Source organism: Excalfactoria chinensis, chromosome Z, assembly GCF_039878825.1.
Source record: "Excalfactoria chinensis isolate bCotChi1 chromosome Z, bCotChi1.hap2, whole genome shotgun sequence".
NCBI lineage: Eukaryota > Metazoa > Chordata > Aves > Galliformes > Phasianidae > Excalfactoria > Excalfactoria chinensis.
In genome coordinates, this window is record NC_092857.1 from 28,198,066 (window position 1) to 28,217,562 (window position 19,497).

General features: G+C 35.6%; 1 protein-coding gene across 24 annotated transcripts in view; it reads right to left on the reverse strand.

Annotated features, from left to right (window-relative positions):
* The window catches only part of PTPRD (protein tyrosine phosphatase receptor type D), a 1,083,558-nt gene that overhangs the window by 261,722 nt on the left and 802,339 nt on the right, over positions 1-19,497 (reverse strand). For all 24 annotated transcript variants that reach the window (XM_072360023.1, XM_072360013.1, XM_072360012.1 and 21 more), the window contains one exon: positions 7,473-7,640. In XM_072360023.1, the coding sequence (XP_072216124.1) occupies positions 7,473-7,557 (85 nt within the window). In that variant the 5' untranslated portion in view covers positions 7,558-7,640. The remainder of the gene's footprint in view (positions 1-7,472; positions 7,641-19,497) is intronic.

Below are 19,497 nucleotides of genomic sequence, written 5' to 3' on the forward strand. Positions count from 1 at the left end.
GATGAAAAAAAGGCTGAAGTAATCAACAGTACTGACTAAACTGATAGAAGTGCTCACCAATACACTTTCCATCATTTATCATCAGTCCTGTCTATATGGAAAAATCCCTGGTGCCGCCTAGAGGCTAGCTAATATGGTGTTCATCAACAAGAAGAGTCAGATGGAGGATCTGAGGAGCTACAGGTCTGTCAGCTTGACCTTGATGCCAGAGAAGGTAATGAAGCAGTTCTCAAGTGCCAGCATGCAGGACAATCAGATGACTAGACCCAATCAACACAGGTTTGTGAAAAGCAGGTTTTGCTTCACTAAGCTGATCTCCTCCTGTGACAAGGTGACCCATATAGTGGATGAGGGAAAGGCTGGGGATGTTGCATACCTAGACTTTAATAAAGCTACTGATATTATTTTCCACAGCATTCTCACAGAAAATCTGCCTGCTCATGGGCATACACTTCTCAGGGTAAGAAACTTTCTGAGTGACAGGCTCAAAATGTTGAGGTGAATAGTGATAAATTCAATTAAAGGTTGTTCACACCTGGTTTTTATCAGGGATCAGTACTGGGGCCATTTCTCGTCAATACTTTTATCAATGATCTGTACAAAGGGATTGAGTGCACACTCAAAAGCTCAAAGCTTGCAGATGACAGCAAGTTTTGCAGGAATGCTGACATGCTTGAGGATAGAAACAGTCTGTAGAGAGATCTGAATAGGCTAAATAAATGCATTTTGTCCAGCTGTATGTCATTCAAACAGGCTAAGTGCCAGTACCTGCACTTAGGTCACAACAATTCCATGCAATACTGCAGGCTGAGAAATGGTAGTTGGAAAGCTGCCTGGGAGAAAAGGACCTGAAGATATTGGTTGATGGCCATCTTAATATGAGCCAGCAGTGTGCCCAAGTGGCTAAGAAGGCCAGTGGCATCCTGGCTGGTATCAGTAATGTGGCCAGCAGAATGAGTTAAGTTGCTATCCCTTGTGTTCGGCGCTGGTAAAGTTGCACCTCAAGTACTGTGTCTCATTTAGGGGCCTTAACTACATGAATGACACCAAGGTGTTAAAGCATGCCCAATGAAGAGCAATAAAGCTGGTGAAGAGTCTAGAGAACAAGCCTCAAGCTGCAGCTGAAGAAACAGGAAATATTTAGCTTAAAGAAAATGAGTCTCCGGAGAAGCTTTATTGCCCTCTACAACTACCTCAATGAAGCCTGTAGAGAGGCAGGAGTCTGTCTCTAATCCCAAGTAAAATCAGCAGGACAAGAGGAAATGTCCTCAAGTTTTGCTAGGGAAGGTTTAAATTGGATATTAGGAAACATTTCTTCTGAAAAGTTTGTAAAAATGCACCCTCAGGCAGACAGTATTTACAGAATGCAGAACATTCCCATACATTACAGTAATACATATATAATATAATACAGTAATACAGTAATTTTCGAGGGAGTTTCCTGAAAGACTAGGAACAAGAGCAGATGATGATCTTCCTATACACTTTCAGAAACTTAATAATTTTCTCTTACTCAGAATTTTCTCTGAATTTTAATAATTTTCTCTTACTCTTACTCAGAAATTCACTGTGGAAATGAATACTCGTATATCCATTTCAGCCACTGTGAGTAAAGCCTGCAAAGTGCATTAAGGAGTGAAAAGATCCAACACAACCAAGCAGTTTTTGTGTTGTGTGAACAATTACTAAATATCTAACATTTCTACTTATCTCTGTGTTTGTTTGTGTGTTTATTTTCCTTATGAATTGTTCCTACATTCAGAGTATTGTATGTGTTTTTCTAAAAGTTTAAAAATACATTTAAAATATATGAAAATGTACTTAAATAGTGTACCAGACTCAGACAGAATGGGGTTCCCAACCCAGACTGACAAAGAAATATTAATGATACTGATTTCTTAACTTGCCCATTGAAATAACTGACGCTAAAGCGAATATCACATATACTGCAGTTACTCTATAAACAGTTCCTTTTTGAACTTGACATTAACTTTAAATAATGTGGTACTATCTATCCCTTCTCTGACATTAAAATACAGTTCCTTTCTTTACATTTTATTTTTTAATTTTACAGTTCTTGCTATTGCTATAATTGAAAGCAGTAACTGAAATAATCTCATTGTCAGAGCTTAAATCTGAATCAGACAGAAATTTAGTCCTAGTTATAACAAGCACACGTGCAACAAAGCAAACAGTTTCCATATTGGGCCTGTCTGCAGATAGTACTTAGGAAGCTATTCCAGAAAACAGCTGCTTAGTTGTTCTTGGTGTTTCAGTGGTTTTTTGTTTGTTTGTTTGTTTGTTTTTGTTGGTTTTGTTTCGTTTTGGTTTGTTTGTTTTTGTTTTTTTTGGGGGGTGGGGGAAGGGAGGTCATCTTTTTTGTTGTTTGTTTGTTTTCTTTATTTATTTATTTGTTAAGGTAAACCATGCATATCCAGTTGCAAATTTTATTATGGGGTAATTGGTTTCAAGAACATAATCATTTTAGAAGATCTATTATTTGACACAGTAATCTTTAGAAGTAAAGATTTGGATGTGAACTGACTATGTTTTTTTTTCACCTCGCCCTTAAAAAATGCCTAACGATTTTAAGAGGTATAATGCTATCAGCTGTTAACAGGAACAGGTGTTCTTTGAAAATCAAAGCCAAATACAATGAAGGAATCAAACTGGATAGGGGAGGGGGGAAGGGAGGGGAAAGAAAATAAAAAAGAGGAAAAATAGCAAACATATTTGATTTCACCAATACCAACTACCTTCTTCTAATGCTTTTTAGAAAAGAATTTATCTCAGTCCTTGCATTTGTTAAAAGTTATCACTAGCCTGTCAGCAAAGTAATAGCTGTTCCTGATTCTACAAAAAATCTTAAAAGAATTTTCCATCAGACAACATGATAGCTGACACATGCTTCTTGAGCCATGAGCAAAGTGTTCAAACAACTGGGAATGGAATTAGTACACAATATATCTTTATAATCAGTATTTGTTTGTTAATATTTTTGTTAATATTTAGTTTGCCTTTTTATTGTCAGTTGCAAACATTTCTACTGAATGAAGAAAGAACTGTGGCTATCTTCTAAAACATCATCTCAAATAAAATAGCATAAGCAAAATGTCAGAACAGAAGCTATGCAACCAAGAACAAAGGAAAAAAAAAAAAAGAAATAAAATCTGGAACATAGCAGAAAATGTAGAACTCTTTCTTGGGGTGGAGAGAATAGTGAAAATTATCATATAATGTCTTGTGCTAAAATCACTAGGTAGGATGTATTACATCTATAGCAATGCATTTGATTCTACTAACACAAATGAATTTAAAGAAGATCAGGAACAAACACCTTATAAGGAACACTCTTCTTTGAACTCAGTGACTTGGTATTTCATCATTACAGAGGTCATAGAGAGAATATCTTATTCTATAGTTTGAACAGAAATCTGTTAAATAAATGGTCTCTGACACACAGCAACTCTGCAACTCTCTACAAGCTCCTCTTGTAAACTGATAAGACAGAGAGCTCGCACCATTAAAGCAGTGCTACATATAGGCCAACAAATGCATATCTGGCACACCACTAAATGAATATCATATAATGTATAATATTTTTATGTACATTAATAAATATTCATGCAACTTTAGATGGTATCAGTGATGGATAAATCAGCAGAAAACTTCTAGCTAGGTAATAAGCTCTTCTAGCTAATTTAGAAAACATGAGAAAAGTGATTCTTCTTATGAAAAATATTGTGATATTACTAATTTCACAGTAGATAAGTATTGTCTTAACCCAGTTGCCTTCTGTATTGTTGAGAGCAAGACATCCAATGATAAATACTTTAAACTAGCCATCTGTACATCTACAAAGAGAAGGCTAAACAAACATTAATAACTATATAAATATATATATTATACAAGTATATTAGAAAATATAAATAAGGTAACTCAAAAGAAATGGCATATTACTTGAGATTTTACATTTTCTATAGTTGCATTGACTTAACTAGAAATAAAGGAGTGAAATAATTTTGCTACCTTTGAGTACTGCTTACTTTGTTTAGTCAGGTTTAAATACTTTTTTCTAACAGTCAGAATCGGATCTTGACCACACACCTGAAGGGCACAATGCCCTCATCAAGTCCGATAGAGAAGGACTTTCTGGCATTCCTCTGAAAGAAGGCTACATTTATTTCATCATCTAGTGTCAGCGTGTTTCAGAGTTTAAGGTCTTTCACAAAGATGATGTAAACCAAACCATTCTCATCTCCTTGTTCATCTGTGAGAATAGCATTTAAACAGAAGTACTAAATAATACTGTTTGAAGCCTCTTCAAGACAAGTAAATAGTCTTGCCATTGGATTTCACACATTAGTGATTTCACAGTGCAATGAGGAGTGTGTTTTTATTATCCAATTTTCCAGAAAAAAATATAATGTAGTAGAAATGTCAGAATATACTTTCTATTCCTTATCAAGACACAGCCTTTACAGGTAGCTGGAAAAAAAATTCCATTCTTTCGCTATATGTTCTCCTTACTAAAAGGGAATAAGCTAGTCTTGCCAACTGTGTATGAAGAATTTCAAAAGCAGCCCTAGACAACACTAGGGTCTGGAATCCTTACACAGAGAGCTATGGAAACAGGAGCACTATCTGCAAATTTGGAGGGTAAACCAACTCCAGCTGAGCAGGAAGGAGAACTTTCCCTCAAGTCCTCAAGAAATCCATCAATAGAAGAAATTAAACATCTTTCTATGAGCATGACAACAAAGCAGAAAGCTGTGCTCATACCCAGCCCGCAAAATAATCGTCTTGTTGAAACTCAGCATATCTCCCAAATAAAACGTGTGAGAGTGAAAGATTATTGTGACTCTCCACAGTATAGACCCATAAATGCACATATGTTACACTACTTAGTGTAAACCGTATAATGAAATTTGTATGCACATAAATAAACATCCATGCTAATTCAAAGCTTACTAACTGCTTGGCAGTAACAGTCTGTCTTTATTCTCATAATGTTATTGGAGGTGTAAGGTGAATGTTATTCACTACAAGAACTATTTAGCTAATATTAAATACTTCAAGTTGGAATTTAAACCAAATCAATGAAAGTGAACAAAATCTTACATTAACTTTTGTTTTCATTATTAAATTACCTCTTTTTAATCTAAGCTCCTTGGATGTGAAACAAAATATAGAAACGCATGTCTGAAACTGAAAAATCAGTTTCAATTGCAGAGTTCTTGTAAAAATTGTATAAACTTTTATAAATTTATAAAAAGTTTGGGCACCTTCCACACTCAAAAACATCTTTTATTATTTCTAAGAAGAAAATAGAAGATTTTCCTGTAATGTAAGAGAGAGGCAAATTAAATAAAAGCTTTATGTTTAAGTGACCATTTCATATTCACCTCAAGCTGAGTCACTTTCTGCAGTCACTAATGTAACTTAAAAGTGTCACTATCCAAGTGGCAAAAGCTCTTTACAACAGTAAAACATGGAGGGTTCATAGAAATGCAGCATAGAAATTCAAATAAATTCAAAAGTATTAATTCAACAGATTACTCCAGAAACTGCACTTCAATTCAAAAATGTTTATATCCCTCCTCAAGAAAATACGGAAGCAAGAAATTTAATTTTTTATTGTGAAGAGATTTTTGCATTTTTCTCCAGTCAGGATAGCATGCTGGCCCTATGAAAAATAAAGATATTAAGAATCTTTCTCTAAAAATGTTAGTTTCCCCACTATTAATTAATATTGACTATTATTATCATTTTCACTTATTTTTGTATCTACTTCCAACCTTTTGTACAAGCACTTTCTAACGAGAGTACCTCTCAGATATAAATAAATAAATAATTGAAAAACAACTGTCAAATCTATATGCTTTTCTCATAAGACCAGGACTAACAAAGGATGATATTCTAGATTCTGTCTTTTTGCAAATTAATACTTGACCAAAGACTAAACAAAAATAATTACATTCTAGTCTACTGGATGTTGGCTCTTCTATTACCTGAAGGAGAAAACATAGACCAGACTGTAAAATCAGTATTTCCTAAGCAAATAACTTATGTTTAAAACAGATAGTTTACTACAACTGCAGAAACTTCCAGTATATGGGCCCATTTCCCAATTAATTATTTTCTGGATATGGTGTTAAAATGTCCTTGGCTTCAACTTAGACACAATTATCCCAGTTCATTATTATCTACCTGGAAAGATATCAAAGAATCTCAACTGTTAGTACTCTACAAATATGTATATTTTGCTCTTTTTCTTTCTTTCTTTCTTTTTTTTTTTTTTTTTTCATTTGTTTTAACTTTCAAATTATAATTATATGAAATATAGGTTTAAGAATAGTCTTATTATGGATAGAATAGGAAAAAATTTGCATCTCTTCTACTGCTATAATTTTAGTATACCTGCAGTGCAGGTGATAAGTGGAGTGATAAGGAACATGCCTTTACTGAGAACTGCCTTATCTAGTGTTACTTATGTTGATTTTCTGTGTGTGTGTTACTATTTAATTCAACAGCTTCTTTGTTTCATAAACACACATAGAAATATACAAGTCTTCAAAAGTCAGAGTTGTAATGAAGTTATTGGCTAGTATACAGAACCACAAATATCTACTGGAAAAATATCCCTGAATCAACAACAGCCAGTTCATAGTAAACCTCACTTTTTGCATTTGTACATTATTTCTCAAGAACCCACAGGACAGCTGGGAGAAACAACACACGTAAACAAGGTAGCCTTAAAGACTTACCAATTAAAAAGAAGGCACTACCTTCCCATTAATAGTCAAACTAATTGACCAAAATCCAACAGTTCCCTCCTCCCCCAAGTACAAGTGAACACAGTAGCCTTTTCCAACTAAATTGTCACATATTTGGGCCAGACACTAAGCTGTCAGTTCTGCATGATTTGTTTGGATACTGTAGTCCACAACAGCTGTCAGAAATAATAAATTATAACAGCTGTTGTTGTAGTTACAAAGACCTGGAATTTTAATTGCAATGAATATTAATTGTGGGGAGAGGAGGAGTGGTTTTTTTTTTGTTTTTTGTTTTTTTTTTTTTGTTTGTTTGTTTGTTTTGTTTTGTTTTGTTTTGTTTTTTTAACTAAATCAAAGAAATAAATAGTTAAGGAATGACAGATGTATCAAAGGAATTCAATGTATGTTTGTCAAGTAAAGCTTGTCTTTGTTTCTGTGAGGAAACATTATGGCAACAGTCTTCATGTCTGAGAGGAACCACTGGTTGCTTAAAAAAAGGGGCTTTTAGAATAAGAGTAGTAAGGAAGTAGCATAAATAATCCTTTTCAAATACTGGCTGTGATCTTGAGAATATCTTACAGTTTTTAAGGAATTAATCAAAAGGAGACTTATTCAGAGATCCATAGTAAACACCGGATGAAAACAAAACTGTTTGTTTATCCTGAAGACCTAAGCATAAATGAACAATAAGCTTACTTTCAGCATCAGCACAGAGTAGCAAGCACAGGAGCACCACCACTGGCCTGACTACGTTCATCATCCAACAGCTTGGCACCAGCATGCTTTGGCAGCCTCGTTCTCACTGGCTTAGAAGCCACTGCGAGTCTGTCCAGTCTGAAATTTCAGATGAAATATTTTCAGAGCCTGTGGAACAGATAAAAGAAAGAAAGAAATATGGTTAGCAGGTACAGAAAAAATTCTCCAGTTTTTCTCAATATCTGCAAACTGGGGCAAAGAGTAAGAATGAAAGAAAAAGAACCTGGTTCAGACTATATGAAAAGACACAAAGTACAGTATATGTTCATATGCCCAACATATTTTGCAGTGTACATTTTCAAGGATTTAAGGATCTGACACGCCCTGAATTGTCTTCTACTCCATAACGCCTTTTGAATTATATGAACTGTCATTTTTAATGAAGTATATAATACAGCACTGGAATACTCATGTTTCAAGAAGGGATTCAAAGTGGATTCAATAAACAGAATAAAAGTCCACTTGCAAACAGCATACCAAGAGAAAATGTTTTGAAGTCTAGTAGGAATAATACAGTTAAATCTACTTCATGAGGTATTTGTAAAGACAGACATCAAATACTAGCGTATTGCATAGATGAACAATTCCTGGGGGTCAAAATTCCTTCTGTGTTTACTCTATGTATGTCAATTATTATAAAATATTAATAAATAAATAATTAATAAAAAATAATCAAATCCAGCATTTAATAAAAGGTTCAGATTCCAATTTGTTTCACCTAATTTACTGTGATCCACAAAATATTGTATATGATATGCTGAAAGACCTACAACTCAAGTACCTGCATTTAGAAAGCAGTGTGATACTCCACTCAGTATCAGCTAATTGCATTTCCGCAATGATAGAAATTAAAGAACTTAAAAATACTATGATACCTCCAAATAGCCTGATTACATTGTCAAGCTATTTTGAGATATAACTAGCATTTTTATGCCACTCAGAGGGACCTGGACAGGATTGAGAAGAGGGCCCATGTCAACTTCTTGAAGTTCAGCAAAGCCAAATGAAAGGCCCTGCACCTGGGTAAGGCCAATCCCAAGCACAGACACAGGCTAGATGGAGAATGGCTTGAGAGCAACCCTGAGAAGGATGCCAAGATGTCAGCTGATGGAAGATTCAACATGAGCTGGCAATGTGTGCTTGCAGCCCAGAGGGCCAACTGTATTCTGAGTTATATCAAGAGAAACTTGGCCAGCAGGGAAAGGGAGATGATTCTGCCCCTCTATTCTGCTCTCATGAGAACCCAGCTGGAGTCAGGGGCCCCCATCACAAGAAGGAGCTAAGACTGTTGGAAGAGGTCAACAGGAGGGCCACAAAGATGACCAGAGGGCTGGAGCACCTCCCCTATGAGGACAAGCTCAGAAAGCTGGAGTGTTTCAGCCTGGAGAAGAAATGGCTCCAGGGCAACCTAATAGTGGCCTTCCAGTACTTAAAGGGCCTAAAGGAATCACAGAATCACGATGCTGGAAAGGACCTACAAGATCATCTAGACCAACCATCCTCCCATCACCATTACTACCACAAGCCACTAAACCATATCCAGATGCCTCTTGAACACTACCAGGGTCAGTGACCTCCCTGGGCAGCCATTTCAGTGCCTGACCACTCTCTGAGAGAAAAAGATTTTCCTTATGCCTAAGCTATACCTCCTCTGGTACAACTTGTGGCCATTTCCTCGGGTAAGTTTTGTTGCCTGGGAGAAGAGGCCAAAACCCTCACCACAACCTCCTTTCAGGAAGTTGTAGAGTGCAATGAGGTATCCCCTAAGCCTCCTCTTCTCCAGACTGAACAATCCCAGCTCCTTCAGACTCTCCTCATAAGACTCGTGCTCCAGACCCCTCACCTGCTTTGTTGCCATTCCTGGGCCATGATGTCTTTCTTGTAGTGAGGGGTCCAAAGCTGCACACAATGCTCAAGGTAAAACTGGGAAGGAATTTTTTTTAGAACGGCATGTAGCAATAGGATGAAGGGAAATGGTTTTCAATTGGAAGAGGGTAGATTTAGACTAGATATTGGGAAGAAGTTCTTTCCTTTCAGGGTGGTGAGAACAGGTTGCCCTGAGGGATTGTGAATGTCTACTCCCTGGAAGTATTTAAGGGCAGACTAAATGGGGCTTCGGGCAGCCTGGTCTACTGGGAGGTGTCCCTGCCTACAGCAGGGAGGTTGGAACTAGATAATCTTAAAGGTCTCTTCTGACCCAAACCATTTTATGATACTACAATTGTCACTGAAATACACTGAAATTTAATTGCACTTTTCCAAGGGCCTACAACACATAAACTTTGACAAGTGTGAAGTTTAGCTTAAGCACAGTAAGGAGAGCAGATACTATCTTTTTCATTACCACACATGAGTAGTTTCCAAGCACCGAAGATAAAAACTAAAAGGGAGGAGAAAAATTATACTAATTACCATTCCACTAGATAGACCTTACAGATTTGTGGGTGGTATAAAGAGCCCATTTTTAAGAACAGCACAGTGTTCAAAGAATCTGCTCAAGGAGGAAAAAAAGATATGAGCTGTTGTTAGAAAACTAGTGCTGCTATGAATCTCTTTTGTTAAATTCTCTCTTGAACCAGCTTTTGCTATCAAAAAATGCAAATCTAAGAAATCTGCACAGGGAAAATGCTGAAGGCACCAGCTCCCCCCTTTCATTGCTACCATTCTCATGCCAGCATTTCAAATGACAGCAAAGTCCATGAGACATCAGTCCTGTCGGACTCAATTTGTGTCTGTGCAAGCGTATCAGAGCCAACTGCTACATAATGATTCCAATGCTATGACAAAGATGGAGATGTATGAAATGCACTTCCAAGGAAGAGGTAATTTTGATTTTGCTTCTGCTAGCATGCAAGAGTTGCAAGGGAGACCTAGACTAACTCTAAAGGAAGCTGACTTGTGGACCAAACCTTGTACTTTAATTGTCATGCAAAAAAACTACCTGACATGCATGAAGTTGAAGAGCAGAAACGTGACAGATACTAAGATCTTTGTCGGAACCATAAACTGCTCCCTTTGGCAGGGGAGGAAGTGGAGAGGAAACAACACTGATAATTAATGAAGGGAGTAGAGGAGAGAAAAATAAGGTGTCCATAAAAGTGCTTGTTTTACACAACCGTTTTTTAAGAGGGTACACTAGAGATTATTTTCTCACATTCCAGTCACTCCCACTGAAGTAGTAAATGTGGTATCCAGTAGAAAAATAGCTATCTGTTCCAGGGAAAATAATAATAATAATAATAAGAAATAAAAAAGAATTTTAAATATCTCATGACTGTGACTTGTGAATATGAACATTTTCCCTCCACAAGCTGTTAGAAAATTAAGGGATGGATCAAAGAATCTGTCAAACAAAAGGTTGAGAAGAAAAATAAGCCTTTTGTTGTTGTTGTTGTTTTCTTTGTTTGTTAATTAAACACAGGCCATTCATTCACTGTAAATGCACATAGAAATACTGCACTCATCGTCTCTGTGTTCAAGCCATTCAAGCTGACATTTGTTATCACTTAGATTATGCATTCCAAAACCCTCAGTAGTTCCTTATTTGCTGTTCCTGAGTTTCATTGCTTTAGCTAACCTGAAAAACACACTAACAGGATAGCATGACTGTCGTTTTCTGCCTCCTGACTTGTGATATTTTAGGTCAAGTAAACAGAAGCACTTGAAGAAAGACAGCAGATTTGACCCCCATTTTTTCAAATGAGTTGAAAATATTCTGTTTGTAGAGTCATGCAGACGATGGCTTGAAATCACTAGACAGAAGCCAGAAAAGAGACGGGCAGTTTGAACTAGATGATCTTAGAGGTCTTTTCCAATCTTAATGATTCTATGATTCTATCAGGCTTAGCCACACAACTGCTTCAGATTTGCATTAAAAATAAATAAATTCATTTCAGCCAGGAACACCACTACAGACAGCAGTGCCAAACTTAAGGTTGATAGTCAGCTTATATCTGGGTCAACACCTGGCTGATTTCTGAAAACTGAAACAATTCCTTTCAAGGTCTAAATACATGCTATCTTTGTAATTCCAAAGTTAAAAGCTCATCTAAATGTATTCTTAAAATAGATAGTCTCTTCTCTTTTGCATGTCCTCCTGTCAGTGGCTTATTACATCAAGAGTAGAGTACCAGAGACACTGAAAACACAAACAGCTGTTCTAGAATGGGTTTATACTATTTCCTTCTTCAAAATGCCATTGTCTGTCTCTCAGGATGAACTCATGGAATGGAATTTTCTTAGCAGCCTTTCTTACAACATACATATTATGCAAGTGCAAAAATATGAGGATTCTACCTAACAGAAAGTGAATCATACTAGCTGTGAAGATATCAACAGTTATTATAAAAAATAACAAAAGATGGTTTTCTTTATGATAATTCCTACAGAAATTGCATAAATAAATTATTGCAGTATTAAGTCATTAAAATACTCCTACTTTGAGTATGACAAGATTTCAAGGCGTTACAGCTGAATTACTATTTTTTCCCCATAACAGGTGTTCTACTATTGGCGTATCCGCCAATTAACCTGACATATCCCGGGACCTCGACTGTCCGGGAGAGAGACACAAACATGGATGCCATGATGTCTTCTCTCAATTTATTGCTGCGTCACACACCTTATATACTATCCTAAATCCCGTGCAGACGCGTACACCCGCTATGCAAAACCCGATGCACACGAGAGAACCTACACACACACCTACCTAAACCCCCTGCCCACTAACACAGGACTAACTCAGCTATTCTAGAATGCTCCATCTACTCAGAACTACTGTATGCACTCATAAATCCTTACTAAGACAACTTAGCACCCCAACAACTATCTTTCCTCAGACAAACAAGCTTTTAATACAAGAGTGAAACCAAAGGGTGGAATTAAGTAATACATTTATCACTAGCAGATAAGTAAATATCAGGTTAGATGTTTCCTTATAAAGTGCAGAGACATAGAACAAATTTACTGGGAACAAGGCAGATGACAGTACCAGGGCAGTGGCATACACACCAGCTGTCCTTAGAAGGATCATCTGCATGAATGAAACATCTGAACCGCAGAACTCTACAGTTTCATTATTTCTCCACTGACAGTAGCCCTTCAGTACCCTGGAAGAAATGGCCTCTGCACCAAGAAGGTGAAAGTTACAAGAAATGTTTATATTGAGGCAAATTTTAAAACAAACAAACAAACAAACAAAAAAAAAACACATAATTTATTCATGTATTTTGATTTGCTCACCTTTGCATGTACATGTACATGCATGTTAACAGTCTCCTGGTAGAGAGACTTGAACACAAAGTTAAGAAAACGTCATAACACAGTGAGAGGAATGGAAACAAAGTTTACACATGAAAGCATTACAAAATTTTAGAATACACAAATGTTTAGATATGAGTAATTGTTTGCACTATTCAGAACAAGATTTGTACTTCATCTTTAAATTTAAAAAAAATTTAGAATTGTTTAGGAGTAATTTTAAGATTATTTCTTACTTATGATAATTTAAAGATTTTAATTCAGGGCCCTTTAATTCAGGGCCCTTTTTTAAGTAAAAAGGACACATGGGAACCAGATACTCTTTTTTTTTTTTTTTTTTTTTTTTTCTTTTTTTTTTTCTTTTTTTTTTTTTTTTTAATACTGTTCTTGTAAAAATTGGCATGCAGAGATTGAAACGGAAGAATGCACTGACATTCTGTTTCTACTCTTGAGTACACCACACCCACAATCCAAATTTACAACAAATCCCTAGCCACAGATTTCTAATACCATACATATGCAAGTGAAGTGATACAAATGAGTAATTTTAAACATCGCTAAAATCAAATGAAGGAACATGTGCCAAGACTTCAAATCTTTGCATTTCAACTAAGATCTCTCCCCCTTAATGAAAATAAAAAGATTTCATACACAAGACTTGGCTGAAAATACCTGACTGACAGCTGAATAATTACTGGAAAGATTAGGCAAATATATATATATATATATATATATATATATATATATATATATAAAATTAGGATTCTTTCTTGCTACTTTAAGAAATCAATATACACACCAGAAGAAGGGATGTTTGCCTGAAAAGCAGAGTCTACTAATTCTCCTGGGACTTGACTCCAGTCAGTTAACAATCCTGTGGTTACCTTGAAATAGTCATAATTTTCCCATATTTGAAACTTAATACAGTTTTTCTCAAACAACAGAGAAGAAATAGAATGAAATCAACTTTTTTTTTTTTTTTTTTTTTTTTTTTTTAATATTTATCTTTCTTCATTTGGAAGATATAAAAGCTATCCTAGAATATAGCAGATCTAACTCTTAATAACAGATTAATTTGAATTATTTACCTCCAAATTCTGTTTTAAGAACAAATGCAATTATTATTTCTGTGTAAAAACTCACACAGATTGATTTTTTTGCCTTTGTCTTCTGTTTCTAAAGAAGTAAAACAGAAAAAACAAATCATTTGGGAAGTTTTCACAGCAAGTCAGCTTTCCTCTGCTTGCTCTCTCTCAACATAATACCCTAAATAGCAAAGAAACCAAACAAGTAGAAATGAACAAAAATATGACAAACAAAAGTACCAGAAACCCACAAATTTGTCAGTGCTACTGCATTATTCAAATAACACTGTTGCTATGTGATATGCATTGTTGCTTCAGGATATGCAAGTGAGACACATAACAAAATTTTCTTAAAACCTGGGGCTATAGACTGCCCAGACTCTCCCAAGAGAAGAGCCAGCTTTGTTTCATATGAAATTGGCCCCTTTTGTGTCCTTACAGTATTGATACAGTGAAATAATTAGGTTAGGCCTTGTCTTTAGGATTTCATGTAGTTGAACCATCCTAGGTATTTCAGATATTAAAATAAAGCTAGAAATATATTCACGAGTTGAAAGATAACAGTTCAAATCTGACTTCAACATTGCAAGGAATCTTTATTATATTACTCTGCAATTTCTTCCTTTATGGCTTTTCTTTTTCCTTTTCACTTTATTGTTTTGTTTCAGTACTATCCAATATACTTCTTGCCTAATCAGATTGAAGCGTGACTGACTGAGACAGTGAATTTGCAGTATACACGGGACAGTAATCCAGCTGCAGCTAGTTTAGCCTGACTGCACTTTATTATAACATTGCTGATGGCAATACAATCGTATTAGAGGAAGAGATGGAGAGCTGAAATGGCTATTTTTCAAAAGTAGTTGGCATTATAAAATGATTCGATAATAAATTACAAAAACTTCCTGAAGCAATAAAAGCACTATGCATTTCCAATACTAAGATATGACATAATGGCACATAGTTGTCCACAGTTTCCCTTCTGGAGAAGTGAAGATGAGAACTACAAACTGTTATACACAATATTTTTTTATTTTACTAGAAGGAAAATTGAAAAGTAGTGTTATGCATACTGACAAAGAGTTAAAAGTACAAAACAAAAACAAACAAACAAAATCATTCTTAGAAGCTTCTCTATTAGCGAAAGTACCATTTGCTACACTTTCAGGTGCTCAAACAAATTTCCCTACATGAACAGACCAATTTTGATATAGAATAAAATCCTTTGTTAAGATCTTCTGCAGAGACAGAAGTACGGTTCAAAATAGTATTGTTTCCTTACAGTATACACTGAAAACTAATGTTTATTTGTAAGTAGTAGAAATGAGTGACTTAGAATGGTCACTTCAAGTGCTTCACAGAATTGACACCTCATCCCCTTTCAGACAGAAATTAAAGGTTGCATCCTCAAAGACCTATTATATTTAATTTGGTAAAAACAACTGAGAACAACAATAAATTATTTCCATAATAAATATATATTACTAACAATCTAAAAATCCAAGAACATTTTCTGACATTTACAGTGTAATCATATCTGAGGGTAAGAGTGTTAACTTACTTTATTATGAGAATATGTGACTACAAAAATCCCAAGAAAAATATTTTGCCTCTAGTAGCAGAAAAGCTTTCCTATACAAATAGTATACTCAATCTTTCATGATTAACTTCCAAGATGTTAGTTGTTATCTGATCCCACTGTCACATTAGGTATGCAGTAATTTAATAAATTGCAAAACAATACCCCCATTTTAGTCTTTACACTCTTTGTATGACAAAACCACCTTACTCTGCAAGAAAGCTGAGAGTTCTATACTAATGTAATATATTCTTAAATAATTTTGTAACTTCAGTATCTGTCACTGAGTCTAAGTTAGATATAGAAAAGGGAATGTAACTATGCACAGCACTAATTAGTACAATAAGAATCATTTCTTATTTTTTGGAGGTTAAGATTTTCTCTGTGCTTTGAAGAGGTGCAGCTTCTACACCTGGAGTGTTCATTCACATTTTTTCGTCTATGCAATATGATACTCAAACGTCTCAGCTGTGTGAATATTTTAATAAAAGCAAAGGCCTCTGAGATTTGTGGTTCACTCTTCTACATCTCTGTTAGACTATTGGAACAGAAAATAATGCATTATGTAAATCCTAATATATTCTCCACTGTTTTGCCATCTCTTCATAAAGCATTTCAAAGCAAGTACTTTTCAAATCTAAGTTCTGTAATAGCTTCCCAAGCACTCAACTTTTTGGGCTACATTGCAGAAAAAACTGTGACTGTACTCTGTTACAGACATGCTGAACTGAATGAAAAGGTGATAATTTCAAACATAATTGTCGGTTGCTTACTAACATTCTTCTTCAGCTTTTTCTGTAATCTCACCTCTGGCTAGCTTCAATGAAAATGGGAAAATAAACCTCGACAGTGAGAAATAATAAATTTGAACTATACTTAATGCAGCTATGGAACTGAAGTATAAAAACCAACTATGCAGAGTAGCAAGGACCACAGCAGTGTCAAACAGGTACTGTCATATTGCAGCAGTGGTCTTTCCCCCCATATATTGAAATTGTTCCATCCTGCTTTAAGAATTTCAATATATAAATTTTTTTAATATACACTACAGCTTTCTCATAAGTTATGCATATGAGGCTTTCTTTTTTTTTTTAAATAGATCTCATGTATTTCTTTTTTATATTACAGACAAATCAGAGATAATATTACAAACAGATGAAACTGCAAAATTAAAGAAACAGTTGATGGACTGACTTTTAAATAAACATCCAGAGGGTAGAAGAAAGAAAATGGAATAAGAATGGGACAGAAAAATAATTAAAATCTTAATTATGTTTTTTACCCTTACAACAAAACAAAACAAAACAAAATAAAACAAAAAAAAAAAAAAAAAGAAAAAAAGGAAAAGAAAGAAAGAAACAAAAAAAAACAAAACGCAGCTGATAAAATATAAAAAATGGCATTTCAAATTAGAACTCGGTCACCTAGAAAGCCAGAGAACCACAGAATCATAGAATGGCTTAGGTTGGAAGGGACCTCAAAGATCATCAAGTTCCAGTCCCCCCTGCCATGGGCAGAGTTGCTAACCACCAGATCCAATGTCCCAGCAATCCATAAAGCTTGACCTTGAATGTCCACAGGGATGTGGCATCCACAGCTTCTCTGGGCAGCCTGTGCCAGTGACTAGCCTACTTCTCAGTGAAAAATTTCTTCCTAAAAGCTAACCTACACTACCTTTTTCAGTTTAAATCCATTTCCCTCTTGACCTATCATTATATACTCTCATAAAAAAGTTGGACCCCATTCTGCGTTTAAGTTTCTTTCAAGTATTGGAAGATCACACTGAGGAGCATTCTCTTCTCCAGCTTCCAAGAGACTTCCCAGGAAGTTGGGAAGCTTTTCCCTGAAGCTTCCTAGAGCTTTCCCAAGTGATACAATACCAACTTCTCAACTTCTTATCATAAAAGAGGTGCTCCAGACCTCTGATCATTTTTGTGTCTCTCCTCTGGACCCGCTCCAAGAGCTCCACATGAGTCCCATACTGGGGGCCCCAGGCCTGGATGCAGTACTCCAGATGGGGTCTCATAAAGGCAGAAAAGAAGGAAACATTCATCTCCCTGTCCCTGCTGGCTAATCCTTTTTTGTTGCAGCCCAGGATAGAGTTGGCCTTCTCGGCTGTAAAAGCACTCTCCTGGCTCATGTCCAGCCTCTTGTCCACCAGGACCCCAAAGTCCTTCTCTGCAGGGCTGCCTTCAGAAATTCATCTTTTTTTATCTGATTATTAGGAAAAAATATAATAATTAAATTTAAAAAACAAAACAAAACAAAACTGAACTGTAAAACAAAGCAATGCAGCTACTGATCAGCAAAGCACTTTGCCATGACACCTGCACAGCAGTAAGGTTTAAGAACATAAATACACACACAGTCTCGAAAAGGAAACACATGCAAACTTAAAGTTGTATCAAAAAGTAGAAGACATAACCCATCTGCCTATCAGGCACTTGCCTCGTACCTCATAGGAAGACTCAGATTTTCTGCTTCTTCCTTCTATGTATAGCGGGAAAGCAATTGCCTATAATCACACAGCTCTGGCATTCAATCTAGTGAAAGAGTTTAGCTTTCCTCTGGACACTTCTTTCATGAGAACTAATTAAGTACATAAGATTGTTTATCCCCGTGTCTATTTATCCCTTTGTTTTGTACAAAAGTAAGTCAAAAAATACTACATACTGTGGTAAAAAAGCCCGAGTCTTGTAAAAACAAAACAAACAACAAACAAACAAAACAAAACAACAACTGTGGAGTAGATGTAACTGTGAGCAAGTCACCAAAGAGCTTATCAGATTCTTTGGTAGGCCTTATCACTGTGAAACCCTGGAAGACCAGAGAGTGAGACAAGAGCAAGCAGTGTCTGTTTGCTCCTACGGGTGGACAGGAGGTGCCATTGATATGCATTGTTAATCCTGTTATTCTTAAGAAACCTTTCATCCTTTATCACTGTTGTTTGGGAGAAGCTGGGACCAATTAACTGATTAGAGGAATTGTTTGAGGAACAGGAATGTCTTGCTTGTTAGTGAATGGTATATAAGATGTATGCTGAACACAATAAACAGACTATCCTGGTGCAACAAGAAACTAAGAAAGCTCTCGACTGAGTACCGACAAACAACAAAACACAATAAAAAGAAACCAGTGACTTTAAACTTTCAAATATTCTTATTAACAGAGATTTCAAGGACTCAGTTTAATTCTCTTATTGGAGCATGTGATAAATCTCTTTTTATGACATGTAGATGACACTCTCTGTATTCCTCTCTGAAATTCTCTTACTTCCACATTACCACAATGACACATCCAAGCACCAACAGCCAGAAATGACTGTCCTTCCTCTGAAAAAGATGCCATTCATGCAAGACAAGTCCCTGCATTACTGACAAACATCCTGTAACAATTGCTGCTGATGCAGTGAGGCTGGGAGCAACCCAGGCTCAGGGTGGTGGAGGACAGTGCTGCAACAAGTCAGTGGTGATTTCCACATCCCTCATACCAGCAGCTACAGTCCACTCACACTCACAAATCACTGCCATGAGAATCCTAGCTATCTTTTTAAAATAAACAGGCTTTCCAATTTCTTTCTAGTGCTACTGTTGTTAATGTAGACTTTGAACAGATTCAAGATTGATAACCAGTTAGCAGTATCCCCAAACTGAAATTAGACCTAACTTGCACGCTATGCTGCTTAGAATTTTTGTTTTGTGCAGTCCTGTTATTGAAAGGAAATAAAAAATAAAATTTAAAAAAAAAAATAGAAAAAAAGCAGAGAATAAATGTTAAAGAGTTCTCAGAAAAATAATAAGTTTAAAACTTTTCTTCCAAAAACATTTTATTCAAAGATATGAAAATACATTAATCCATCCTGGAAAAATAGCTGAAAAACATAATATTATATTTTATTGAATTTTATTTTATTTTATTTTATTTAGAACAGAACAATAAATAGTGATTGCAGAAAAATAAAGAGTAAATAAAAAAAATCAGAAAATGATAATGATTTAAAAAAATCAGATATTGAAAGCTACATGTTAATTCAGGTTAAGTG